Source organism: Thalassophryne amazonica, chromosome 14 (genome assembly GCF_902500255.1).
Source record: "Thalassophryne amazonica chromosome 14, fThaAma1.1, whole genome shotgun sequence".
Taxonomy (NCBI): Eukaryota; Metazoa; Chordata; class Actinopteri; order Batrachoidiformes; family Batrachoididae; genus Thalassophryne; species Thalassophryne amazonica.
The window spans coordinates 20,335,009-20,361,290 of NC_047116.1; the positions used below are offsets into that span (position 1 = coordinate 20,335,009).

The 26,282-nt window shown below is 42.0% G+C and overlaps 1 protein-coding gene across 4 annotated transcripts in view; it reads right to left on the minus strand.

Moving 5' to 3' along the window:
• myo16 (myosin XVI) overlaps positions 1-26,282 on the minus strand; it is a 236,115-nt gene that overhangs the window by 39,607 nt on the left and 170,226 nt on the right. For all 4 annotated transcript variants that reach the window (XR_004564741.1, XM_034185981.1, XM_034185980.1 and 1 more), the window contains exons 27-30: positions 13,324-13,529; positions 6,103-6,205; positions 5,189-5,285; positions 4,831-5,104 (exon numbers count right to left, since the gene is read on the minus strand). Coding sequence is in view for 3 of the 4 variants with exons in the window: in XM_034185981.1 (XP_034041872.1) it covers positions 4,831-5,104; positions 5,189-5,285; positions 6,103-6,205; positions 13,324-13,529 (680 nt within the window). In the remaining variant the exon portion in view is untranslated. The remainder of the gene's footprint in view (positions 1-4,830; positions 5,105-5,188; positions 5,286-6,102; positions 6,206-13,323; positions 13,530-26,282) is intronic.

A 26,282-nucleotide genomic window follows, 5' to 3' on the forward strand; every position in this document is an offset into this window, starting at 1 on the left:
AATTGTCTAAATTCTCTGAATTTTCTGAAAATTCAGTACAGCTGTATTTGAATTAACACTGCATGAAAAAGGGCATATTATTAATCCCCGGATAGAGATTTTGGCACATATCCCAAGTCATTTTAGTCTGGAATAGTTGAGTTATTCTCTCATAAATGATGTGCACACATGTCTCAGTTAGGTCCTGGACTAATTGGACGTGCACGTCGCACATCACATGCTACAGTCACGCGTGTGTGCATTTACAGCAGGCAGTGTTTTTCACTGGTCACAATATCCTGTGTGACCGATACACATTCAGTTTAGGCTTTTCTTGTGTGCATACGTGCATGCAAATGTGTGTGTGTGTGTGTGTGTGTGTGTGTGTGTGTGTGTGTGTGTGTGTGTGTGTATGCCCATACATTTTTTTATGGGCCCATCCACCCAACACCACATCTTGTGTCAAATGTAATAATCGATAAACATAAAAATATAAATAGGCATATCAGCACACATAGTCTGTGTCTTAGTTCAGGATCTGCACCCTCACTGTTTGGGCCCAGAGGGATACACCTGTTGTACAGTAGTGTTCAGAATAATAGTAGTGCTATGTGACTAAAAAGATGAATCCAGGTTTTGAGTATATTTCTTATTGTTACATGGGAAACAAGGTACCAGTAGATTCAGTAGATTCTCACAAATCCAACAAGACCAAGCATTCATGATGTGCACACTCTTAAGGCTATGAAATTGGGCTATTAGTAAAAAAAAAGTAGAAAAGGGGGTGTTCACAATAATAGTAGTGTGGGATTCAGTCAGTGAGTTCGTCAATTTTGTGGAACAAACAGGTGTGAATCAGGTGTCCCCTATTTAAGGATGAAGCCAGCACCTGTTTTTCTCTTTGAAAGCCTGAGGAAAATGGGACGTTCAAGACATTATTCAGAAGAACAGCGTAGTTTGATTAAAAAGTTGATTGGAGAGGGGGAAACTTATATGCAAGTGCAAAAAATTATGGGCTGTTCATCTACAATGAGCTCCAATGCTTTAAAATGGACAAAAAAAACAACAAAAAAAACAGAGACGTGTGGAAGAAAACGGAAAACAACCATCAAAATGGAAGAATAACCAGAATGGCAAAGGCTCACCCATTGATCAGCTCCAGAATGATCAAAGACAGTCTGGAGTTACCTGTAATTGCTGTGACAGTTAGAAGACGCCTGTGTGAAGCTAATTTATTTGAAAGAATCCCCCGCAACGTCCCTCTGTTAAATAAAAGACATGTGCAGAAGAGGTTACAATTTGCCAAAAAACACATCAACTGGTCTAAAGAGAAATGGAGGAATATTTTGTGGACTGATGAGAGTAAAATTGTTCTTTTTGGGTCCAAGGGCCCAGTTTGTGAGACGACCCCCAAACTCTGAATTCAAGCCACAGTTCACAGTGAAGACAGTGAAGCATGGTGGTGCAAGCATCATGATATGGGCATGTTTCTCCTACTATGGTGTTGGGCCTATATATCGCATACCAGGTATCATGGATCAGTTTGGATATGTCAAAATACTTGAAGAGGTCATGTTGCCTTATGCTGAAGAAGACATGCCCTTGAAATGGGTGTTTCAACAAGACAATGACCCCAAGCTCACTAGAAAACGGGCAAAATTTTGGTTCCAAACCAACAAAATTAATGCCTCGCAGATGTGAAGAAATCATGAAAAACTGTGGTTATACAACTAAATACTAGTTTAGTGATTCATATAATTGCTAAAAAAGCAGTTTGAACATAATAGTTTTGAGTTTGTAGCATCAACAGCAGATGCTACTATTATTGTGAACACCCCCTTTTCTACTTTTTTTTTACTAATAGCCCAATTTCATAGCCTTAAGAGTGTGCATATCATGAATGCTTGGTCTTGTTGGATTTGTGAGAATCTACTGAATCTACTGGTACCTTGTTTCCCATGTAACAATAAGAAATATACTCAAAACCTGGATTAATCTATTTAGTCACATAGCACTACTATTATTCTGAACACTACTGTATATTTCGTTTCCAGGGGAAACAGCAGCATTTGAAATGGGACCGCCACATCATGCCACTTATGTTGTAAGTGGCCGACGATCACAGCCTGACACTTCCAACCGCTGAATTGGGACACAGACAAAGACTCACCATCAACGTCGACCATTTAGATTTTAAAATCCAGATCTTGTTGAGTGACAGTGCTCTTTGTGGGTTGAGCTGAGTTGCTTTGGAAAGAGCAGAAAGTAGCTTTTTGTAACCGGACAGCAGTCATATGACTTTTTTCTATCACTGAAATGGTTTTTAAAAATTGTATTTATAGTTTTAAAGGCTGTGGATTCCTTTCCAGTAAAAGGTGTTAATTATTTAATTTAATTTAATGTGAAGTTGTTTTGTAAATTGTTTTGTAATTTATGTTTGTAGCATGGCCCAAGCAGAGGGCCACCCCTTTGAGTCTGGTCTGCTTGAGGTTTCTTCCTCAGAGGGAGTTTTTCTTACCACTGTTGCTCTGAGGGTTACTAAGGTTAGACCTTACTTGTGTGAAGCACCTTGAGGCAACTCTGCAGTGGTGGGCACAGATAACCAAAAAATTAACTTCGATAACAGATAATAAGATAACTGAAAAGTTTTCTTTGATAAAGATAAACCAATAAACCACCCAAAAATGTATCGCAAGTTACAGATAACCGATAAATTCCGGTGTTGTCTATGGGCCATTTACAGTTACTAAAGAGCTGAAATTGAATTTTAACACGATCGCTTTTGAAAGCATCAAAAGCAGTAAACGACCTAAAGAATAAGCAATGTTTGACCATGCTGCCCCCTGTAGAAAGCAGCACAGACAAATCCTGAGAGCACCCACGGAATCAATTCTTTACTAATCATAATAATTTTTCTTTCAACATCCTGCCCATGCTAGAAGCTCTTGTTTACAACAACGCTCCCACCACAGAGGCACACCGAGAGCAGGCACAAGGCCAACTCTCTATCAACTTCAACACTCCGGTCAGGCGGAGGTCTTGAAAAATAAAGTCATACTAACTTATGTTTTTTTGAAAATACTGATAGAATAACTCCATTAATGTCAATTCTGTCATTTGTACAAAGTTAAAACATATATCTTTTAATGTTGAATAAGGCACTAATTCTGAGGTTTTGTAACAAACACAGACTGCAAAGCATTCTGGGTAAAAGTGCTAAACAGTGATTGGTTCAGTAATCTATTATGTAAACCAACACGTTAATGTGACGTGTGTCGTGTGTTGGTTTAAAGATAAATGTGCTTTTGTAAAATATTCCATTTTTATTTGTAAAAACAGGCATTTTTACGGAGCCCTGGAAGTGTCATCGCAATTGCATGTTTTAAAACTTTTATGATGTTATAAAACGTGCACTCAATATTAGTAAGTAAGTAAGTAAATTTATTTATATAGTGCCTTTCACAGACACAAGGCCATGTACACACGTTGTCGGGTATTTGTAAAACCGAATATCTTACCCTTTCAGTTTGGGGAAAAAACTTCATCCACACTACGTCGTTTAAAAAAAAAATCCATCCACATCGAACCGTATAAATGTGTTGTAATTAGTCTGCCAAACCTTTGGATGGCGGTACTGATTAAAATTCTATCCAATCAGGAGCCTTATTCTCTTGCCGTCACTTCCACAAAAACTAAAAACATGGCGCCAACCTCGTTCGATAAGGAGTCGGAATTACTTCTAACCGTAGTTTTAGAATACAAAGTTAACAAATATATGCACACAAAAAGCGCCTGGACAACGGACAATACCAACACTTTGAGAGTAGCCATGTACCCAGACGTTTAATACTGCCATGAACACTCCTGGCCAGTAGATGGCAGTAGCGGCCTTGAAAAAATGTCAAACAAAATTCCAGATAATCCGTGTCTGCTACATTTAAGATGCGTGGAATTTAACAAACGCAAATACACTAACGTCTATAAACCCAGAGAATATATTCACAAGAGTTTTAGGCACTAGAGTTTAATGCTGTTATCTGTGGACCCTGAACAGAGTGTCTGAAATGCATTTGTCCTGTTGTGAACGTCTGAGATTACCTTATGCTACCCATAATGCATTGTTGCCTGGCACAGCATGTGCTCACAAAACCTTAAAAATTAGCACATTACTTTAAAACGAAAACATATATCTGATATTTTCACTTTATAAACTTCAGACATGACAATAATTTTAAATAACTTGTCTAAAATGAGTGGTTAAAATTTGAACCATAAGTTAAACATGTATGCCTCTGGATGACTTGGTGACATTGCGATTATATTAGTATGGTGTTAAAGGAAATGACTTTTTTTTCATCACCAGTTCTCCTTTGCTTCCAGACGATAGAGTGGTTTCTGTTTGCAGACGATAGAACAACATATCTATTAGGAAACTTTTAACAGGTAGGTCTCAACAGCTTTAACAGTTTTAAAAATGTTATTCACTATTGAGCTTAGTTTAGTACGTTATCGGTCTAAAAGTTATCGGACGGTAATTCATCGGAAGATAATTAGTCCGATGATGGTTTTTAAATTTATCTAAAAACGTAATCTGATAATGAAAACATTATCTTCGATAATTATCTGTTATCGGAAGTGTGTCCACCACTGCAACTCTGCTGTGATTTGGTGCTATATAAATGAAAATAAATTGAAAAAATGCTGCACAATAAAATGTTTTGGAAACCAAAAATGTGAGAAATGCAATCAATATCAGGAGAAATATATATAAAAAAATAAAATAATTGCATGTTTATTCAGCTCCATCATCATCATCATCATTGTGGATCCTGATGCTCTTTGAGGACTCACCTCCTGACAGGTTGCTCCTCCTCCTTGCCCACCGGTTCGGGCCTCTCACCAAGCGGCGGGCTGCTGCCAAGTGTGTTGAGGAGACTGCTGCCATGGCAACGCAGCCGGTCGCTCTCGCGCGCGATATCCGAGGCATTTTGAATGACCAGCTGGTCGTAGGTTCGCAGCCCCATGTCCTCCGCCCCCTGCAGGAAGCGCTGCACAGTGCGCTCCTCTTTCTGCTGCAGTGTCAGCCGGCGGCGAACGCGCCGTCGGGCCAGCCAACCCCGGACCACTGGCACACGGGGAGGCATCAGAGGCATCAGTACACGCTTGCGAGAAGCTCACAGCTGTTCACAGATGTTCTTTAAAAAGTTACCTTTTTGACAGGTGATGATCTTCCTGCGGCGCTGGTAGCAGCGGTCGTTGAGCTGATCTGCCTGCCAGTACCTCAGGAACACTTTACTGCTGCCCATCTGCACGGACACGCACACACACACACACACACACACACACACACACACACACACACACACACACACACACACACACACCAGCGTCATGCGACAATATTTCCCATCAACAACTTTTTTTTGTTTTCCATGTGTGAGAATGTTTGCTGTTCGAAATTGGAGAAAACGCAGTTTGCCTGATGAGCGATGTGACATCAGCGGTGATGTATGATAACGGGCGGGGTGTAGGTTTGCATGTTGACGCCGCATGTGCTATCCCGGGGCGATGAGGGCATTTCAGGGTCACAGAGGTCACTCTATCCCAGGTGCACGGGACGATGGGGTGTGGCACGCTTCCACAGACGCTTTTCATTCCAGCACATGCGACATGCGCGAGTATTCGGCGTATTTGTAAGCCGAGGGAGTCTGCAGGGTATTGTGCTGGGGTGTGCACGCGTGTGTGAGGCCACGGCCGATGTGACCCGTGGGGTCGCGCGCTCTCAGACATAACAGCAGTCTGGCGGAGCGGGTGGAGGGGTGCTGGCTACTCTGGATGTCTGTGTGAGCAGAATGATGATGAGGCGGGACAGCTGGAACGACTTGACAAAGATTCCATGGGATCTTTCAGAGAGCGGGTCAAGGATTAAGCCATTTGGCAAGTCTTTTGTTATTGATGAAGACATAAAGAGAAGATTAGCGGGGACACACACACACACACACACACACACACACACACACACACACACACACACACACACACACACACACACACACACACACACACACACACACACACACACACACACACCACACACACACACACACACACACACACACACACCTGCCATCCCTGGAGTTTGGACTGCTGCAGAACCAAGCGGCACTTCTCCTCTGGTGACACTTTCTTCTTATTTCCAAATGCAGGAATCACGAGGTCCTTATACCTGAGACGCAAAATAAAACTTGAGACTTCAACATAATTAATTTAAACATGAACATGACTTTTACTGTGACACCCCTCTGTTTTTAAAAAACAATGGGTTCAGAGGTCACTGGGTTCATAAGGCGGCCCTGAAAATAGTTCGTGCTAGTGTTGCCCGAAGCAACCAGTGAATGGTCAGCTGCAGGGGGAGTGGCCTGTTCCGAGCATATGGAGACGATGGTGTAATAAAAAATAAACATGCGACTCATTATGCAGTAAGGACTCTCTAACCCTCTCTCTCTCTCTCTCACACACAAATGTATATATAGTAGAAAAGTTCAGGTGCAAAACCCAGTAAGTACTATGCAGAAATGCACAGACTTTCATCAATAAAATGAAAACAGTTTGTTCAAATTCTTTCATATGTTGCACACTGATGGTCCCATTGGCCTCAACTAAAAATTTATGGTTTTGGAGAGACTGGGTTTTGACCTTTGTTTCAGTCCATTTGTGTCACTGGATCTGCATGTTTATCTGGCACAAGTTTTATGCAGGATGCTACTACACATAACTGTATTTTCCAGAATATAAGTCGTACCTTTTTCTGTACTTTCAGCTCTTTAATTTGAGATTTTAGTGCATTGTTGTCATGTACTTTGCATTATAGGTGGATTGATGACTCTAAATTGATCATAGGGGTGCATTCATGTGTGTGTGTGTGTGTGTGTGTGTGTGTGTGTCTACATGTGGCCCTGCAATAAACTGGCATCCTGTCTGCCTCACACCCTATGACTCTTGTGATAGGCTCTTTGTCCTCTCTGACCCTAAACAGGTATAGAAAATGAATGTATGATTTCCCTGAATATAAGTCGCATGACCCCCCGCAAAAAAACAAACAAACAAAAAACATGTGGCCTATACTCCAAAAAACAGTTAATATTCTTAAGAACAACATATAACATTTTTCAGTATGTGTCTGACTGAAGTATAAGTCACAGGACTTCCCAGACTAGTACAAAAAGACCAAACAAACAAACAAACAAAAAAACATGTGCCCTATACTCCAGAAAACAGTTAATATTCTTAAGAACAACATATAACATTTTTCAGTATGTGTATGACTGGTGTATAAGTCACAGGACCTCCCAAACTAGTAAAAAAAGACCAAACAAACAAACAAAAAACAAACAAAAAACATGCGCCCTATACTCCAGAAAACAGTTAATATTCTTAAGAACAGCATATAACATTTTTCAGTATGTGTCTGACTGAAGTACAAGTCACAGGACCTCCCAAACTAGTAAAAAAAGACCAAACAAACAAACAAACAAACAAAAAACAAAAACAAAACATGCGGCCTATACTCTGGAAAACAGTTAATATTCTTAAGAACAACATATAACATTTTTCAGTATGTGTCTGACTGAAGTACAAGTCACACGACTTCCCAAACTAGTAAAAAAAGACCAAACAAACAAACAAAAAAACATGCGCCCTATACTCCAGAGAACAGTTAATATTCTTAAGAACAACATATAACATTTTTCAGTATGTGTCTGACTGAAGTATAAGTCACAGGACCTCCCAAACTAGTAAAAAAAGACCAAACAAACAAACAAAAAACAAAAACAAAACATGCGGCCTATACTCTGGAAAACAGTTAATATTCTTAAGAACAACATATAACATTTTTCAGTATGTGTCTGACTGAAGTACAAGTCACACGACTTCCCAAACTAGTAAAAAAAGACCAAACAAACAAACAAACAAAAAAACATGCGCCCTATACTCCAGAGAACAGTTAATATTCTTAAGAACAACAAATAACATTTTTCAGTATGTGTCTGACTGGAGTAGAAGTCACAGGACCTCCCAAACTAGTAAAAAAAGACCAAACAAACAAACAAAAAAAACATACAGCCTATACTCCAGAAAACAGTTAATATTCTTAAGAACAAATAACATTTTTCAGTATGTGTCTGACTGGAGTAGAAGTTACAGGACCTCCCAGACTCGTAAAAAAAGACCAAACGAACAAACAAAAAGACTTTTACTCCAGAAAATACATGATTTCTCCCTGAAGAGGTCAGACATCAGTATTATTTTCCTTCATGCATATCTTCATATGATGTGCTAACTACCAGTGGCCACAAACAAAATAAATGTAGTTTAAATTTTTGGAGCTGTACGACCGACTTGAGCTGTCAGCAGTCAGTGCACGATGATTTACAGGAGTGGAGCCTGGATGAACTCTGGCTAACCCGCCGTCCGTATGATAATACCAGACCAGCAGACGGCATCCCGCTGGGTCCGTAAAACAGAGCGGAAGTCCGTAAAGCGGAGCGCTGTCCTGTACGGATGTGAAAAACCACTGATGGCCCCCACTTTTACAAGACACAAGGGGCCTTGACGTGGAGCCAAAGCTATGAGCTAGCGTAGCTAGCTATGAGCTAGCGTAGCAGCTTATGTGGCTCTGCGTTATGTGAGTGTTTATGTTTGTGATTATGGAGCAACCTGGAGATCACCAGGCTGATTTATTGGCCTGTTGTTATGTTTGGTGAAGGACCAGGAAATCCTCCTACAATTTGAGCAACCTTTATGTCAGTGTGTTTGCTCCCAAGCCTGATATTTAGTTGACGGTCAACCCCAAAATTGCCCTTAAAAGGTTTGTTTGGCAAATGTCAAGGTCATTGGTGTCAAAGATCAAAATTATATTTTCACTTGCCATGTCCACAAAACATGGCACACACATGTAGGTTGGCTGTGGAATTGGCAACAAAGTCAAATTTACCAAAGGACAATCATTAGGGTCAAGGTCATTGAGGTCAAAGGTTAAAATTTAAGTTTTGACTTCAATTTGCCCCAAACCCAACACACATGGACATGAGCTCCAAAATTGCCCAAGAAGGTCAAATTTACCAAAGGTCAATCATTAGAGTCAAGGTCATTGAGGTCAAAGGATAAAATTTAAGTTTTTGACTTCAATTTGCCCCAAACCCAAACCTGACACACATGGACATGAGTTCCAAAATTGCCCAAGAAGGTCAAATTTACCAAAGGTCAATCATTAGGGTCAAGGTCATTGAGGTCAAAGGTTAAAATTTAACTTTTTGACTTCAATTTGCCCCAAATACAAACCTGACACACATGGACATGAGTTCCAAAATTGCCCAAGAAGGTCAAATTTACCAAAGGTCAATCATTAGGGTCAAAGGCATTGAGGTCAAAGGTTAAAATTTAAGTTTTGACTTCAATTTGCCCCAAACCCAAACCTGACAAACATGGATATGAGTTCCAAAATTGCCCAAGAAGGTCAGATTTTCCAAAGGTCAGTTACTGGGGTGGCAGTTTCTGAGATCAAAATCAAAATTTAAGCTATTTACTTCAATTTGCACCAAACATGACACACATATGGTGATAGATTCCAGAAGGTCAAAGGTTTTTGATTTGCAACAAATCTGGCACGGATGCAGTGTGTAGGTGGCTTCTGGAATTGCCCAGATGAAATTAAATTTACCAGACTTAAATCATTGGGAACTACAGTCAAAATTGTGCTTTTTCACTTTGATTTACCCCAAATTTGGCACTGATATACGTAGAAATGGGATTGTTCTGGAATTACCCAGAAAGTTCACATTTGTCATAGGTCATTGATTTGGGCCGAGTTCATGTTTACTTTTCTGTTTGTTACTCTTCCCCTCCAAGAGCCTTTGATTGATTTCTATCAAACTCAGTATTTCAATGAAAATTACCTTTAAATAATAAATTTCAGTGAAGATCAAGTAATTTGATTTTCAACCCGATTTGGACCAAATGTGGCTAACACAGGTGGATTCTAGAAATGCCCTGGCAAGGTCATCCAGAGCCAGAGCCCAGTCATTTGGATATAGGTCAAGGACACTGGGGTCAAATGTCAGACTGCCATGGTGCTTACTGTCTTCATGGCCACAGGTACGATTACCCATTAGCTTTCTAATGGGTACAAGAAAATAAATTAGAAATCGTCTGAGTGTAAGAGAGGTGAATAAAATTAAATAAGCTTTTGAGAAAGGCACAAAAAGGATAAAAATATAAGAAAAAGATCGATATGAAAGACAGCTGAAATGGTGATTAAGAAAAAAGCGTTGTGTGAAGACTGACGAGCATTCCACCCCCGTTCTGCAGCGGTTCCTTCTGTGGCTGTTTTCATTCACGAGTCCCGTCTGTGCTGAGACCGGAGGAAGAGAAAGATATGAATGGCACTTAGACTGGCCTGAATGACTTCTTTGTATTAGCTGCTTTTCTTCACCTTAAAGTGGACACAACCACGTCTGAGACACACAACACAGAAGCACGTCAGCTAAAAAAAAATACACTCGCAAAGCACTGCACATATGCACAACGCCAGTTCACACAAAACAGTGGTTTGTGCGTTATATTACTGCATCCTACACGTGTGGTGGACGTTTAATGCGCTCTGGCTGAACTGGATTTACTGCACTTCTCATTGCATTAATCCAGACTATTTTCTGGTCTGACTCGCTGTGACCCTGTTAATCCCAATACTGGCCAGCGTACGAGGGGGACCCAAAAATACCCAGAATGCACCTGCTGCCGGTGAAGTCAGTGCATTAGGGGGTCATTGTGTTCCTGTCCAGGCTCAGGTGTTGTGATATGGAGATCTGCAGTGTTTCCCTCTTTGGCTGTTTTATGTTAAACAGGTTGAGTAAATTCGAAACCGTCTGAGCAGCCTGTTACCTTGAGGTTTTACGTTTTCTCAACATTATTTTTTTGGAGGGGCGTGCTAAGTGCTATTGTGTGTTGAATTATTCCACTTGCCGATGTGCAGGCTGCAGCCATGCATGATGCACAACTTTAAACTTTATAAATGTCCAGGTGTCACTTGCAAAAGAGGTCTCGATCTCAATGGGACTAATCAGGTTAATAAAGGTTAAATAAAATAAAATAAAATAAACTGCACACTGGCAACAACTTAGGGATTACACATGTTGCTCAATGGTGCCTTAGTGATTTTTACTGTTTGATTTGGGAATTAAACCCACAATCCTCTGCTAATGAGCTCACCTCTGTGCATTCTTTCAATGTGTGCAGTGTGCAGTAATAGATATTTGAGATAATCTAAGAGATTCTTCAAATGGCCACTTGAGGCTGGCTCCAAAAGAGAGTCAATCCCCACAGAAGCCCATGTCAAACAGTCAAACTTTACAGCAGAGAAAAACACGTTTACAGCCTGGTACAACAAAACAGTTTAGGTCTTTTTTTTTTTTTTGCACTGTGAGAAAGCATTGGTTTTGACATTTTGGCCATGCAGCACATTTTTTATGCAAGATCCAGTGTTGAGGCAAATCATAGGGCATCCACACTTCACCTGGCAAATGGATGGTTATTTTTTTTTACCATATTAGCTACAAGCAACAGCAAGCGACAGAGACAAAACAACAACTTGCCATTCAATGTCAATCAGAGTGGGCGTTTTGCAGCGGTAATAGACAACAGTCACCATGCTGCCAGCTAGGTGGAGCCAAACTAGACCTGAAGTCTATTTTATGCAGTCTATTTTAGTGAGCTACTAGGACATGGTTCAAGTACTGAGATACATTTTACTGACATAGAAGCCAAAAAATAAACTTTCTTAAAACACAATAAAAATACTGTTGCTATCTGAACAAAATACTTATCAAAATATAATTGAAAGAATTGATACAAAATCTTCATCCATAAAATGTTATGTGAACTTAACCGAAGCTATCTCTAACCTTGGCAGTAACTAAGTCTTACAGACCTATGAGACAGTGGTCTCACCATAGGTTGAGCTTAAGCATGTTAGCCTTAGCTAGTTTGGTAACTGTGAGATAGTAGGCACGTTTGGGCTTCATTTTACTTGCCCAAATCAGGCCATTCTTGTCCACGTCCCAACCATTATTTAGGTTGCCGGAAGTTAGGCAAAACCTGGCGATGCCAATATGGCGACATCCCAAACCAGCCATCTTCAGCTTCAAACCAGCTCTTCATAAAGCCTGTGTGTGATGTTACGGCGGGTTTGTCCAGTATAGATACGGTCTGTGGCGAAGCACAGCGCCAGTGCATGCTCACAGGCGTCACTTGATTTGACTTGTATGAATTAGCGAGTAAAGACGCTGCAAACAGGATGTTGACTGTCCTCATATGACCTTCTGATAAATAAAGTTAAAGGCTGCAGAGAAGCAGAGTCGATACTGGATGGAAAAAAAAAAGCTGCCTTATGCACGTGTATCCTGAACTGGAGGACCTCAAACACAGCGTTGAAGTGGTGATGTTTACAACATGGTAGTGGAAACTTTTGAGGGACTCGTGAGCAGTTTTTCCCTCTCTTCTTATCTGGCAGGAATGCTCACGTTAATCCTTTTATCCTCAGCAAGCGAGAGAGAGAGAGGGAGAGAGAGACTAAATCCTCTCGGTGCTCCGCCGGTTCTCGGAGTGATTGGGATTCAAACAGCGAGAAAAGACAAAGAGCAGGAACACATCATTCCCTCCTTTACTGAACAGAAAGGTAAAACAAGTTGACCATAGAGTGTAAAAAGACTGAAACATGGAGTTAGAGGAACACCGAGAACGAGCTCTGCAAAGAGGCGACGAGGAAGGATAATGATGAAGCATTAAAGTGTGGAACACGGAGACCATCTACACAACGACTGTAATGGGTTAATGTGTGTGTGTCGAGCTGACACAGGAAATGTGATAGCGGCTGCGATGGATGGCCATTGCACCCTGACAAAAAAAAAAAAAAGAAAAGAAAGAAAGAAAGAAAAAAGCTGCTCAGGGTTACTGTGTGCTTCTATCGGTGAGGGTTACTCTGACCTGTCGATGTTAATGTGTCAGCGTGCTGTGATCATGTTCACCTCACGGCCTTGCAATCATTTGTGGAAAGCAGACACGGCATACGCTGTGGAGCTTACACAGCTTTACTCTAACCTGCTCACGCTGTCACATCTCAACTTCTGCAGATCACCGTGACCTGCACGGAGAGCAGCAGGTCCGATCAACTCGCATCGGAAAGCGAACAATATGAAGTTTTTAAGACCCATCCTGGATGGAAGAAGATGTTCTGTTGCTCCTTATGCTGACCCGTAGCTCTTTCCAACCCAACAAGCTGACACTGACCTGCTGAGGAAGCCTAGGAAGGGCAGGCAGACGGGGTATCCGTATCGGATCGCGCGCACCATCTCCAGCACGCCGATGTACTGCAGCTGGGTCGACACATGGAAGCTGTCAAAGCTGTCTGGCTGACGGCTGGCGTTTGGGCGCACACACTCCACGTAGTGAGGCGCTGAACTCTGCAGCTTGCTGATCATCTCTGACAACAAGTTCTAAAAGAAGAAGAAGAAAAAAGAGAGCAACAGATGAAGAACCGCTACAGTCACACTGATTTGTATTTTGAATAAGCCTCTGTCTATCCTGACTACTGAGATGTAATCAGAACTACTACACAAGGAAATGAAGTCTGTGGATTCTGTGGCAAAGTCCTTTTGAAGTTTGTTAGCGAGCCACAGCAACCGCAGTGAGATCACGATGTTCTTCTAATAAAGGGGTCTGATTCTTTTTCCTGACTTTGGAAGTAGCAAAAAAATAATACTGTGCAAGAACACTGTGACATTAAAACAGCAGCAAAACGAAACATATTTATCACAAAACAGATCCTGACGGATGTATATTTTGCTGTACATTCGTGTTACTTCTGTCTAATCATACCATTTATTTATTATAAAGTAAGCGTCATTTATAATTTGTAATTACTGCATTCATATGGTTGCTGTGGATCGAGACTCAGATGTAGAATTTCATACATTTTCTAAAAGGTCTTATTCCAGTTAAGGGTCATGGGGGGCTGGAGCCTATCCCAGTGGTTATTGGGTGAGAGGCTGGGTCCACCCTGGACAGGTCCGCCAGTCTATCACTGGGCCGACACATATAGACAAACAAACACATTCACCAGTTCACATAACCTGCATGTCTTTGGAAGTGGGAGGGAGCCGGAGCACCTGGAGGGAACTCAGGCAAACATGGGGAGAACATGCAAACTCCACACAGGTATGAAGAGAACCTGGGACCTCCTCGGTGTAAGGCAACAGTCCTAATCACTAAGCCACCGTGCTGCCCATCTTGAGCTTCATCAAGATCATACTTTATCAAAAGTTCTATACGGGTTCTGAGACCCATCAACCTGATGCTTATCCCATGATACCATAGCGTGAAGGGCGTGCAAGTCTACAAGTCCACCTGGACGGGACACCAGTCCGTTGCAACTTACTTCCCAGGAAAGGTCAGACCTATTTATAGCTGGGTGGACTGAGACAATGCAAATGAAGTGTTTTATGCAAGGACACAGACAGGTAGCCTGAACCACACACCTGGAGTTGAAGCCTTCTCCATATATTGGTAGTCCAACTCCTATCCCAGTTATTCACTTGCTCTGACTTTTTATACCTGTCCCTCTATTCTGCAGTACAAATTAGGAAGGAGCTATCAGTCCTAACATCTTTTAAGCCCTCAACCACGTAGATGATATCATACTGCAAACATCACATCAACATCAGGGCATGTGGGCAAAGTCTAACACACTGCCAACTATGCAAGTAGTTTGGGCCTCAAGTTTGGTACCAAGAAACAGTGGATGGGGAAGAGATTAAGGAACATCAGTCTGAAAACCAAGCACCAACACTTCAAGAGTAACATTCTGAGCACTCTGTTATATGGGGCAGACTCATGGAAGATGACCAAGAGTATCAACCACAACCTAGAAGCCTTCCAGAACAGATGTCTATGAAGAATTCTCCATAATATTTGGCCAAATACCATCTCAATCATGAACTCCACAGGAGAACAAGAATGGAACCGATGACACAACAACTTCAGAGAAGAAGATAGAGATGAATTGGCCATGTGCTACACATGCCACCAACAGATCTGCTGAGAATTGGCCTCAGATTAACTCCTGACAGCTGCAGAAACAGATGCAAACCAAAGGAGCAAGAAATGAAAGACAAAGCCTGATCAAAAACTGGTGGCAAAGTTTCAGAAGATGTTGCGGCATCTTCCTGCGCAACATCTAACCCAAGAACATTAGTCCAAAAATAGCAGTGTGTGCTTGAGCTCGGTGGTGTCTAAACATCAGAACATAAGGACGGACAAACAAGCGGCCAGCACAGGGTACAACAATGCTCCTCTGCCAAACTTTGTTTGGGCCAAGGGGTAAAAACACAAAGAACTCATTGCTCTCTGTAAGGGTGTGTGCATGTGAGGGAGCATTTCTTCAAACTCAGCCTCCTCATCCAAGTCAAACAGACCCACACATCCACAGGCGCGTAAACACTTGTGTCTGTGTGTTTTTTTGCCGCTGCTCGTGCTGACGTCATTCTGTGCTCTGCAGGCCCACGAGTACAATGAGCTGCACCTCGGCTCTCATCTTTGAACATCACGTCCAACGCTCACCTCACCCTCCGTCCATCCTAACATGCACATGCACGCACACAAATGCATGCGCATGGCAAAACAGTTGCTGTTGTTCATTGTTCATTCATTCATGTGGAGGGCTTCATGCTTGGGTTGGTACGGCATCGTTCTTCAGCCCACTCTCTCCCTCGCTGCCATTCCCGCGAGGGGACCCGTCAACCACAAGCCCACAACTCTGATTGTGCAACATACTGGCTTCATTCAGACCAAAGCTGCCACTGTTCTGAGGCACACTTCAGCCTTCTTGCGTTACCAGCAGACACTGAAGTGCTCTGCAGTGCCACAGTCACCTAAAGGCACACTGCATTTACAGGGAAAAAAAAGCATTATATATTGATTAAATTGCCACAAACTGGTCTTAAGAGGTCTTACAGTTGCATTAATGTGAAGGCTGTTTTAATATTTGAATGACATGTAATAACTTTGGCTTGGTGACCTTCCAGAAATTGCAGCACTTGTTTGAGCCATTAATGTCTCAGACTGGAGCCACAAATTTGACATATTTGCACATTTTTTTGTGTCCCATTTCACGGGGTGGATCGTCTGCAGTTCTAGACGGAATATGTCATAATCCTTCAAGGGGCGTGTTTCATTTCAAAACCTCCATCAGATGCAAGTGTGCAAATGCCGGTTTCAGGATACAACTGACATAAATGTTATATCCTTCAGAAATACACTCCCCAAACCACTGTGCAACGGGAATTTTTACATAGCATGAAGCCCGTCTGCAGTGCAGGGACCGCTCGGAAAGGTGATGTTTTGGGGGTCTTTTTCAGGGGCAAGATAAGTCCCTGCTCTGGGGTTGGCCCTGGAAAACCTTTAGATAAGGCTCAATGCTGATTGGATGTTAACTCACATGGGCGAAGATGACACTAACATCCGCCAACCAGATTATGGAAACCAGAGCAAGAGCAAAAGAACAAAAATGAGAGACAGCAGATGGACCATCGAGGAGGTATAGGCGTTTTTGGCTTTCTTCTTGACAGATAAGGTCCAGTATGGATTTGAATCCTTGAGGAAGAATGAGAAACTGTACAATGTAACCAAAAACTGTTGCAGAATTATTACATCACTTCATATGTAGCTGCATAAGCCAGATGAGTCTTCAACGCTCTGGAGATGCAACGGCTGAAAAGGTCAATTTACTGGACAGTTCCTTTAAATGTTCACATGTGGGAAGTAGGCTGAACTTTGGCGAGGGAAACACATTTATTGAGGAAGTCTTTTGGCCCTGTCTTCTCCTTAGCTCAAAGCAGTGCACAGTACAGCGCAAGTGTCAGTGCAGTTTACAGCCAAGACCGTTATCATTTTCATACCCAGCCACCCACATTCTTTAAGTAGAAGCCACAAGTCCACTTATTTGTGCACCAAAGGGTGTGTTGGTCTTAACATAAGGTGTGGCCTGTTGCAGTGCTGTTGCACTGGTAACGTGAGGCAGCAAAAAGAGATTTTGTCAAAAAAACAAACAAAAAAACAACAACAAAAAAACATGAAAAACCTCATCAAGAGTCAAGTGCAGAGTTTTTCTACTACCATATTTTTTGGAGTACAAGTCACACTGGAGTATAACTGGGACCTTATTTGTAGGTGGAACCCACATTTTAAGACAGTGTTTCAGTGGGAGAGAGTTTAAGAACAGACAGGAACTTAGTGTAGCACATGTGCACTCCACAGCATGTCCTGTTACTTAAAATAAGGACTTTTAAATTCCAAAAATAAGCAAGCCGGACAAATAAAATTTGTAGAAAATAAACAGTCAGACATGGACAAGGATTTCTGACCCACAGCAGCATGGAGAAGTGAATAATGAATTTATGCAGGAAGCCTGTAACTTTGAGTGCTGTGACGCCTGCTTTTCCAATAGGGGGAACCCCAGCACCCCCACTTGTCATGGCAATGGATGAGTGGGTGGAGATGGAGGAAAAGATGCTGCAGAAATGAGGGGTTCAACAGCACCAACTCAGGGAGTTTGTGTGGTTGGCGCATTCCAGTGTATGCTGGCTCATCAGAAAAACCAATGATGGATGACAGTCTCTGGTTTAAATCATGTTAGGATCAAAACACACCCATGGCAAATTGGCTACTCTGTTTTCCAGAGTATAAATTCCAGATTTTTTTTACTAGTTTGGGAGGTCCTGCGACTTGTACTCTAATGCAATTTATATGTGGAAACATCACATGTTCATTAAAAATAATTACAATAACTATTTACATAGGACTTTCCAAGGAATCAAAGCAAGAAACAAAATACACTCAACAAAAATATAAATGCAACACTTTTGGTTTTGCTCCCATTTTGTATGAGATGAACTCAAAGATCTAAAACTTTTTCCACATACACAATATCACCATTTCCCTTAAATATTGTTCACAAACCAGTCTAAATCTGTGATAGTGAGCACTTCTCCTTTGCTGAGATAATCCATCCCACCTCACAGGTGTGCCATATCAAGATGCTGATTAGACACCATGATTAGCGCACAGGTGTGCCTTAGACTGCCCACAATAAAAGGCCACTCTGAAAGGTGCAGTTTTATCACACAGCACAATGCCACAGATGTCGCAAGATTTGAGGGAGCGTGCAATTGGCATGCTGACAGCAGGAATGTCAACCAGAGCTGGTTGCTCGTGTATTGAATGTTCATTTCTCTACCATAAGCCGTCTCCAAAGGCGTTTCAGAGAATTTGGCAGTACATCCAACCAGCCTCACAACCGCAGACCACGTGTAACCACACCAGCCCAGGACCTCCACATCCAGCATGTTCACCTCCAAGATCGTCTGAGACCAGCCACTCGGACAGCTACCGAAACAATCGGTTTGCATAACCAAAGAATTTCTGCACAAACTGTCAGAAACCGTCTCAGGGAAGCTCATCTGCATGCTCGTCGTCCTCATCGGGGTCTCGACCTGACTCCAGTTCGTCGTCGTAACCGACTTGAGTGGGCAAATCCTCACATTCGCTGGCGTTTGGCACGTTGGAGAGGTGTTCTCTTCACGGATGAATCCCGGTTCACACTGTCCAGGGCAGATGGCAGACAGCGTGTGTGGCGTCGTGTGGGTGAGCGGTTTTCTGATGTCAATGTTGTGGATCGAGTGGCCCATGGTGGCGGTGGGGTTATGGTATGGGCAGGCGTCTGTTATGGGTGAAGAACACAGGCGCATTTTATTGATGGCATTTTGAATGCACAGAGATACCGTGACGAGATCCTGAGGCCCATTGTTGTGCCATACATCCAAGAACATCACCTCATGTTGCAGCAGGATAATGCACGGCCCCATGTTGCAAGGATCTGTACGCAATTCTTGGAAGCTGAAAATGTCCCAGTTCTTGCATGGCCGGCATACTCACCGGACATGTCACCCATTGAGCATGTTTGGGATGCTCTGGACCGGCGTATACGACAGCGTGTACCAGTTCCTGCCAATATCCAGCAACTTCACACAGCCATTGAAGAGGAGTGGACCAACATTCCACAGGCCACAATTGACAACCTGATCAACTCTATGCGAAGGAGATGTGTTGCACTGCATGAGGCAAATGGTGGTCACACCAGATACTGACTGGTATCCCCCCCAATAAAACAAAACTGCACCTTTCAGAGTGGCCTTTTATTGTGGACAGTCTAAGGCACACCTGTGCACTAATCATGGTGTCTAATCAGCATCTTGATATGGCACACCTGTGAGGTGGGATGGATTATCTCAGCAAAGGAGAAGTGCTCACTATCACAGATTTAGATGGTTTGTGAACAATATTTGAGGGAAATGGTGATATTGTGTATGTGGAAAAAGTTTTAGATCTTTGAGTTCATCTCATACAATATGGGAGCAAAACCAAAAGTGTTGCGTTTATATTTTTGTTGAGTGTAAAAAAAAATAAAAGAATAAATAATATAAACTGTAACAACGGACAAAAATCCCAAATTAAAGAGCTAATAATACAGAAAAAGGTGTGACATACTCCAGTGCAACGTATACTTCAGGGAGACTTATATATATATTTATTCCTCTTCAAGGGGCATTTGTTCAGAGATGTGATTTATACTCCGGTACAACGATATGGTAAATTCAACTCTTTTGCACCATGCGACTCACCTTTGCGCTCTGATTGTGTGCCGTGGAAACAGGAGTTGGACATGCCTCACATATAATTGTGATATGTGCTTTATACTGTGTATACTCAGCCACATGGGGTGTACTCAGCCACATAGGGGTTGCAGCCAGTACATTCTGAATGCCAGTGTCGCAGACCAAACGGTCCCCACTAAAAATCGGGGTCTGCCCTGCCTTCACTGAGCATGCATCATTAGCTGCGGTTCACGGATTATCACCTCGTTTCTGCTTCAAACTGCACTCCAGTCATCATCTATCTCAGCGACAGATATCTGAAACTTTTGTACAACAATCATTTCCACATAAATTCAGCATTATTTCATCATAAAAGACAAAGGAAGCGATCAGAGTGCCGCAGCTGCACAAGGTGCTAGCTGATGCATTCACTGCGAGCCTGTCATTTCAAAGCGTCACCAAGTATTGCATTGTTTCTGCTTAAAACGGCCTCGTTTCTGCTTAAAACTGACTTTAGAATGATTTAAGAGGTTTTATCTTGTCATCTGATGGATAATAATCCCATTAATCCACTTGATCCCTTTGGGTGAAGAGACTCTGTCTTAGATGAGCGGCTGAGCTCTGAAATGATGCACGCACAGTAGAGGCAGGGCGGACAAATCTTTTTTTTTGGGGGGGGGGGGGGGGGGGGGGGGGGGGGGGTGGCGTTCAATCTGTGACACCGGTCCCAAGACTGGAAAAATGAGGAGGGTTGTGTCAGGAAGGGCATCCAGTGTAAAACGTGCCAAAAAAATTAAAGATGCATAGCACAAATTGAATTCCATACCGCCACTAGTGCCATTGCCCAAGAGGGTGCTGGAAACAAGGGCTACTGCTGGGTGAAGAAGAAGGGGAAAACGTGTCCACAGACAGCTAGAGAAGAGGAAAAGTACAATGGTGGAAGTGAGAGTCGGAACTTTGAATGTTGGCAGTATGACTGGTAAAGGGAGCGAGCTGACTGATATGATGGAGAGGAGAAAGGTAGACGTGTGTGCAAAAGGAGCATAGGCAGTGGGTTCAAGTTCTTGTATCATGCTGAGGGCAGGAAGATAAATGGTGTTGGGGTCATTTTAAAGGAAGACTATGCTAAGAGTGTGTTGGAGGTGAAGCGAGTGTCTGACAGGGTGATGAGAGTGAAGTTGGAAATTGAAGGGGCGATGATGAATATCATCAGTGCATATGCTCCACAGGTAGGTTGTGAGATGAAGGAGAAAGAAGAGTTCTGGAGTGTGTTAGATGAGGTGTTGGAGAGTGTGCCCAAGCATGAAAGAGTGGTGATAGGAGCAGACTTCAATGGGCATGTTGGTGAGGGGAACAGAGGTGATGAGGAAGTAATGGGTAGATATGGTATCAAGGATAGGAATATGGAAGGACAGATGGTAGTTCATTTTGCAAAAAGGATGGAAATGGCTGTGGTGAACACTTACTTTAAGAAATGGGAGGAGCACAGGGTGACATATAAGAGTGGAGGAAAGTACACACAGATGGACTACATACTGTGTAGGACATGCAAGCTGAATGGTGGTAGCCAGAGAGAGTACAGTTAGACAGCAGAGGATGGTGGTCTGTAGGATGACTTTAGAGGTGAAGAAGAAGAACAGTCAGAGCTCAACAAAGGATCAGATGGTGGAAGCTGAAGTAGGAAGACTGCTATGTGAAATTCAATGAACACGTGAGAGAGGCACTGGATGGATGGGAAGCAATTTTTTTGCAACTGGAACAGTACTGCAGATGTGGTGAGGGAGACAGTTAGGAAGGCACTAGTTGTGACATCTGGACAGCAGAAGGAAGACAAGGAGACTTGGTGGTGGAATGAAGATGTCCAAGAAAGCATAAGGAGAAAGAAATTGGAAAAAAAGAATTGGGATAGCCGGAGAGATGACGAAAGTAGACAGGAGTACAAGGAGATGCGGCATAAGGCGAAAAGAGAAGTGGCAAAAAAGGAAAAGGCATTTAGCAAGCTGTGCAAGAAGCTGACTAGTATGGAAGGAGAAAAGGACTTGTACTGATTGGTCAGACAAAGGGACAGAGCTGGAAAGGACGTGGAGCAGGTTAGGGTGGTAAAAGATGAGATGGTAATGTGCTGACAAGTGGGGAGAGTGTGTTAAGTATGTGGAGGGAATATTTTGAGGGGCTGATGAATGAAGAAAATGAGAGAGAAAAGGCTAGATGATGTGGAGAGAGTAAATCAGGAAGTGCAAGAGATTAGTAAGGATGAAGTGAGGGCAGCTATGAAGATGATGAAGAGTGGAAAGGCAGTTGGTCCAGATGACTTCCAGTGGAGGCATGGAATGTCTTGGAGAGATGGCAGTGGAGTTTCTAACCAGATTGTTTAATAAAATCTTGGAAAGTGAAAGGATGCTTGGGGAGTGGAGATGAAGTGTGCTGGTTCCTATTATCATGAACAAAGGTGATCTGCGGTAACTACAGAGGCATAAAGTTGATCAGCCATAGTATGAAGTTATGGGAAAGAGTAGTAGAAGCTAGGCTTAGAAAATATGTGAAGATCTGTGAGCAGTAATATGGAGCACTACAGCAAAAAGAGCACTACAGATGCAATGTTTGCTCTGAGAATACTGATGGAGAAGCATAGAGAAGGCCAGAAGGAGTTACATTGTGTGTTTGTGGATTTAGAGGAAAGCTTATGACAGAGTGCCAAGACAAGAGTTTGTGCTATTGTATGAGGAAGTCTGGAGTGGCAGAGAAGTATGTGAGGGTAGTACAGGACTTGTTTAAGTAAAGTGTGACAGTGGCAAGATGTGCAGTAGGAATGACAGACTCATTCAATGTGGAGGTGTTGTGGACCAAGGATCAGCTCTGAGTCCTTTCTTGTTTGCAGTGGTGTTGGACAGGTTGACTTATGAGATCAGACAGGAGTCTCCATGGACTATGATGTTTGCAGATGACATTGTGATCTGTAGTGTGAGAAGAAAGCAGGTGAGTCTACCCTGGAGAGGTGGAGATATGCTCTGGAGAGCAGAGGAATGAAAGTCAGGAAGAGCAAGACTGAGTGCATGTGTGTGAATGAGAGGGAGCCCAGTGGAATGGCGTGGTTTCAAGAAGAAGAAGTGGTGAAATTAGATTAGTTTAAATACTTGGGGTCAACTGTCCAAAGTAATGGAGAGTGTGGTAGAGAGGTGAAGAAGAGAGTGCAGGTAGGGTGGAGAAAGGTGGCAAGAGTGATCTGTGACCAAAGCATATCTGCAAGAGTGAAGGGGAATGTTTACAAGACAGTAGTGAGACCATGTTTTACGGCTTAGGAATGAACATATCAGACGGACAGTGCAAGTGGGACAGTTTGGAGACAAAGTCAGAGAGGCAAGATTGAGATGGCTTGGACATGTGCAGAGGATGGACCCAGGGTACATAGGAGAAGGATGCTGAGGATGGAGCCACCAGGCAGGAGGAGAAGAGGGAGGCCAAAGAGGAGGTTTATGGATGTGGTGAGGGAGGACATGCAGGTGTTTGCTGTGACAGAGGAAGACACAGGGGACAGGGTGAGATGGAAACGATTGGATCTGCTGTGGCGACCCCCTAACGGGAGCAACCGAAACAAGACGAAGATGTGCTTTATACTGTGTGCAACAGATTGTGAAGATTGCACCCTTTTATGTTTGAATCCTGGAAACACAAATTTGCCAAGCAAAGTAAATGATGACTGCTAACATTTCTTTTAAATGGACATATAAAAGACTGTAAATATAAGTAAGTGACTTCAAACAAAGTCAGTTTTCTTCCTTTCCAGCTACACGTTACACGTTCCAGCTACAGCACGTGAATACAGGTTTGTGTGGATTAATCATCCTCAGACAGTAAACTATTTACGTGTCCATCATCTGCCGCCGTGAAAACAACTTGTACTGTAAATTCAATGACAAACTTAGAAATTATTTATTTTGAGGCTACAAAAACATCATGAATGCGTCAGTGTATTTGCTTCCGTGACTCCGAACCATCTCAGCTGGGAAGAAGATACGAGTTCAGTCTGACCACATCCGTAAGAGCATGCTTAGACTAATTTGAGACATGGACTGCAGATTAAACAAATAGAGATTGATACGAAGGCAAATGTTTGTCTTTTAGTGTTGTACAAAGTTATGTACACTGACTCGAATCAGCCAATGGCTGCTGTGTGTTTGTTCTTTTTATGACAAACACTGACGTTGCTCTTATCCTTGCAAATCCCGGAGACAATAATTACCCTCACCCTGCTCCCAAGACCAAGGTTGCAATTGGATCCGTTTGTCTGTCTGCATGTGGATCTGCTTGCATGACTTGAAAATTCTTAAAGAAATTGAAATGAACATTTTACAAAAAAAAAAAAAAAATAGCCTATCATAATGCCACAGTGGCTCCTTCCTCCTCATCGAGCCATTTCCAAGGTCTTCTATTCCTGGAGATATAAGTGTCGGATTTTCCGGAGTTTAACCACTGGAGTATCAGTTGCACCTGTCCAAAAAAAAAAAAAGCCTCTTTGTTTTTGCACTAGAGTGCGATTAATCAGCAACTAAAATTTGATAATTTGCTGTAATAATTGGTTTTGCGCCATTAAAGAAGTGATCCAAATTCTCTTCTTAACCCAAATTTAGTGTATTTGGGTTGTAGACAAAAGAAGGCATTTGAGAGCATTGTCTGTGGCTCTGAATAACACTGACCAATATTTTTTCACAATTTTCTGATATTTTACAGAAGTAACAGTTCAGGGCAATCTACCATTGCAGATTTACGGACACAATTTCTGTCCAGATTTCAAAATTGAAAATTTATATTTGTATTTACATTTTGCAAATTGTTTTTTACTTCTACTTTTGATACTCTGTGTGCTTCTTACCCTGTGTGCTGCTATATAATGCTGCTGGAACCTCAGTTTCCCTGAAGGAGTCTTCCCAAGGGATTAATACAATTTCTATCTAATCTAATCTAATCTAATCTAATCTAATCTTTTACCAGGGATTACATCAGGGTTGAAGTCCTGAATGTGTATCCATTTTTTTTTTGGGGGGGGGGGGGGGGTGGGCAAATCGTAGGCAGCAGGTTTTCAAAATTCTAATCACAAACAAATAATGAATTGATAATCAATTGTGGAGAAAAAAATCATTCATTGTGGCCCTAACTCAAAATGATGCAAATAAATCCTTCGGCAACTTTTTATCAGATCACACTGACAAAGATGTTAGTTTCATATATGGAAAAGCATCAACCCGCAGCATGTAAAGATCAGGCTGAATTAAGTAATTACCGTATTTCCAGAGTACAAGTCGCAGTTTTTTTAACCAGTTTGGGAGGTCCTGCGACTTACATATTCGGTTACAACTCTACTAATAAAAGAATAAATGCCAATACTAAAAAGTACACCTCCAACAATGCACAAAAATCCCAAATTAAAACACTGATAGTATGGAAAAAAGGTGCGACTTATACTCAGGTGCGACTTATACAGTGGTGGGCACAATTCAGCTAATCCGACAACAGATAATGATCAAAGCTAATGTTTTTGCTAGCAGGTTAGCTTTTCAGATAATTTTAAAACCACCATTTAGTTCCGATAACTTTCAGTCTGATAACATTGTTTTGCTGGTAAGGTGAGCAAAGTTTAACGGTCAAACACCCTAAAATCAAACTTTTAGTCTGTCTGTTGTGTGTTTGTTGCAGACTGTCTGCCTGTCGCTTGCTGATGATGCATCATTAAGCACAAACGTGATTGGCGGTTGACGCAGGGAGCATTGTGGGTAGTGTAGTTCAGGTTCACTTTGGACGTTACAGTGAGTGAGTTCGCTTGACGCAGAAACAAAACGGACTAATTTTAACATTATTTTATTTTATTTCTTTGTGGCTGTAATTTAATCGCCAAGACTCAGTGATGAATAGGAGCTCTTACGGTGCAGCTGTTTGTACAGAGGGACTTTTCTTCGCGTTTAGACACTGTTTTGAATCAAAAAGATGCTTTATGTGGATTATTTATTCTGATGAAGCACTGAAACTAAGAGGTAAGAATTATATTTACTATGAGTCTTTTACTCTGCCAATCAATGCATTAATGGACGTATTTCATTTGTTTAAGATGCAGGTTTCAAAGCATGTGAAAAAAGCAGCAGCGTTTTACTTTGTAAATATCGGTGTATCTAATACTGAGATAAACTGTGACTTCTAATACTGTGTTTTACTGCTTTTGAAAGATGATGACAGTGTTTTATTTTTTTATTCATTTATTTTTCGTGTGTTCTTACGCGTTTGTGATCCTTGAATTTACCCAGCAGTGAAGAGTGAAAATGAAACTGGTATATCAGAAGCCGACAGTGTAATCTGATGTGGCTGCATCCGAATCAATACTAAAAGTTATCAGGTATCGGTTATCTGTAATAACGATAAATTTAGCAGTTTATTGGTTTAGCGTCATAAAAGTTACTTTTCAGTTATCGGATTAATGGTTATCAAACCCTAATTTTTTGGTTAGCTGTGCCCACACTGGATTATATATGGATTTTACGTCTGAAGAGCCAT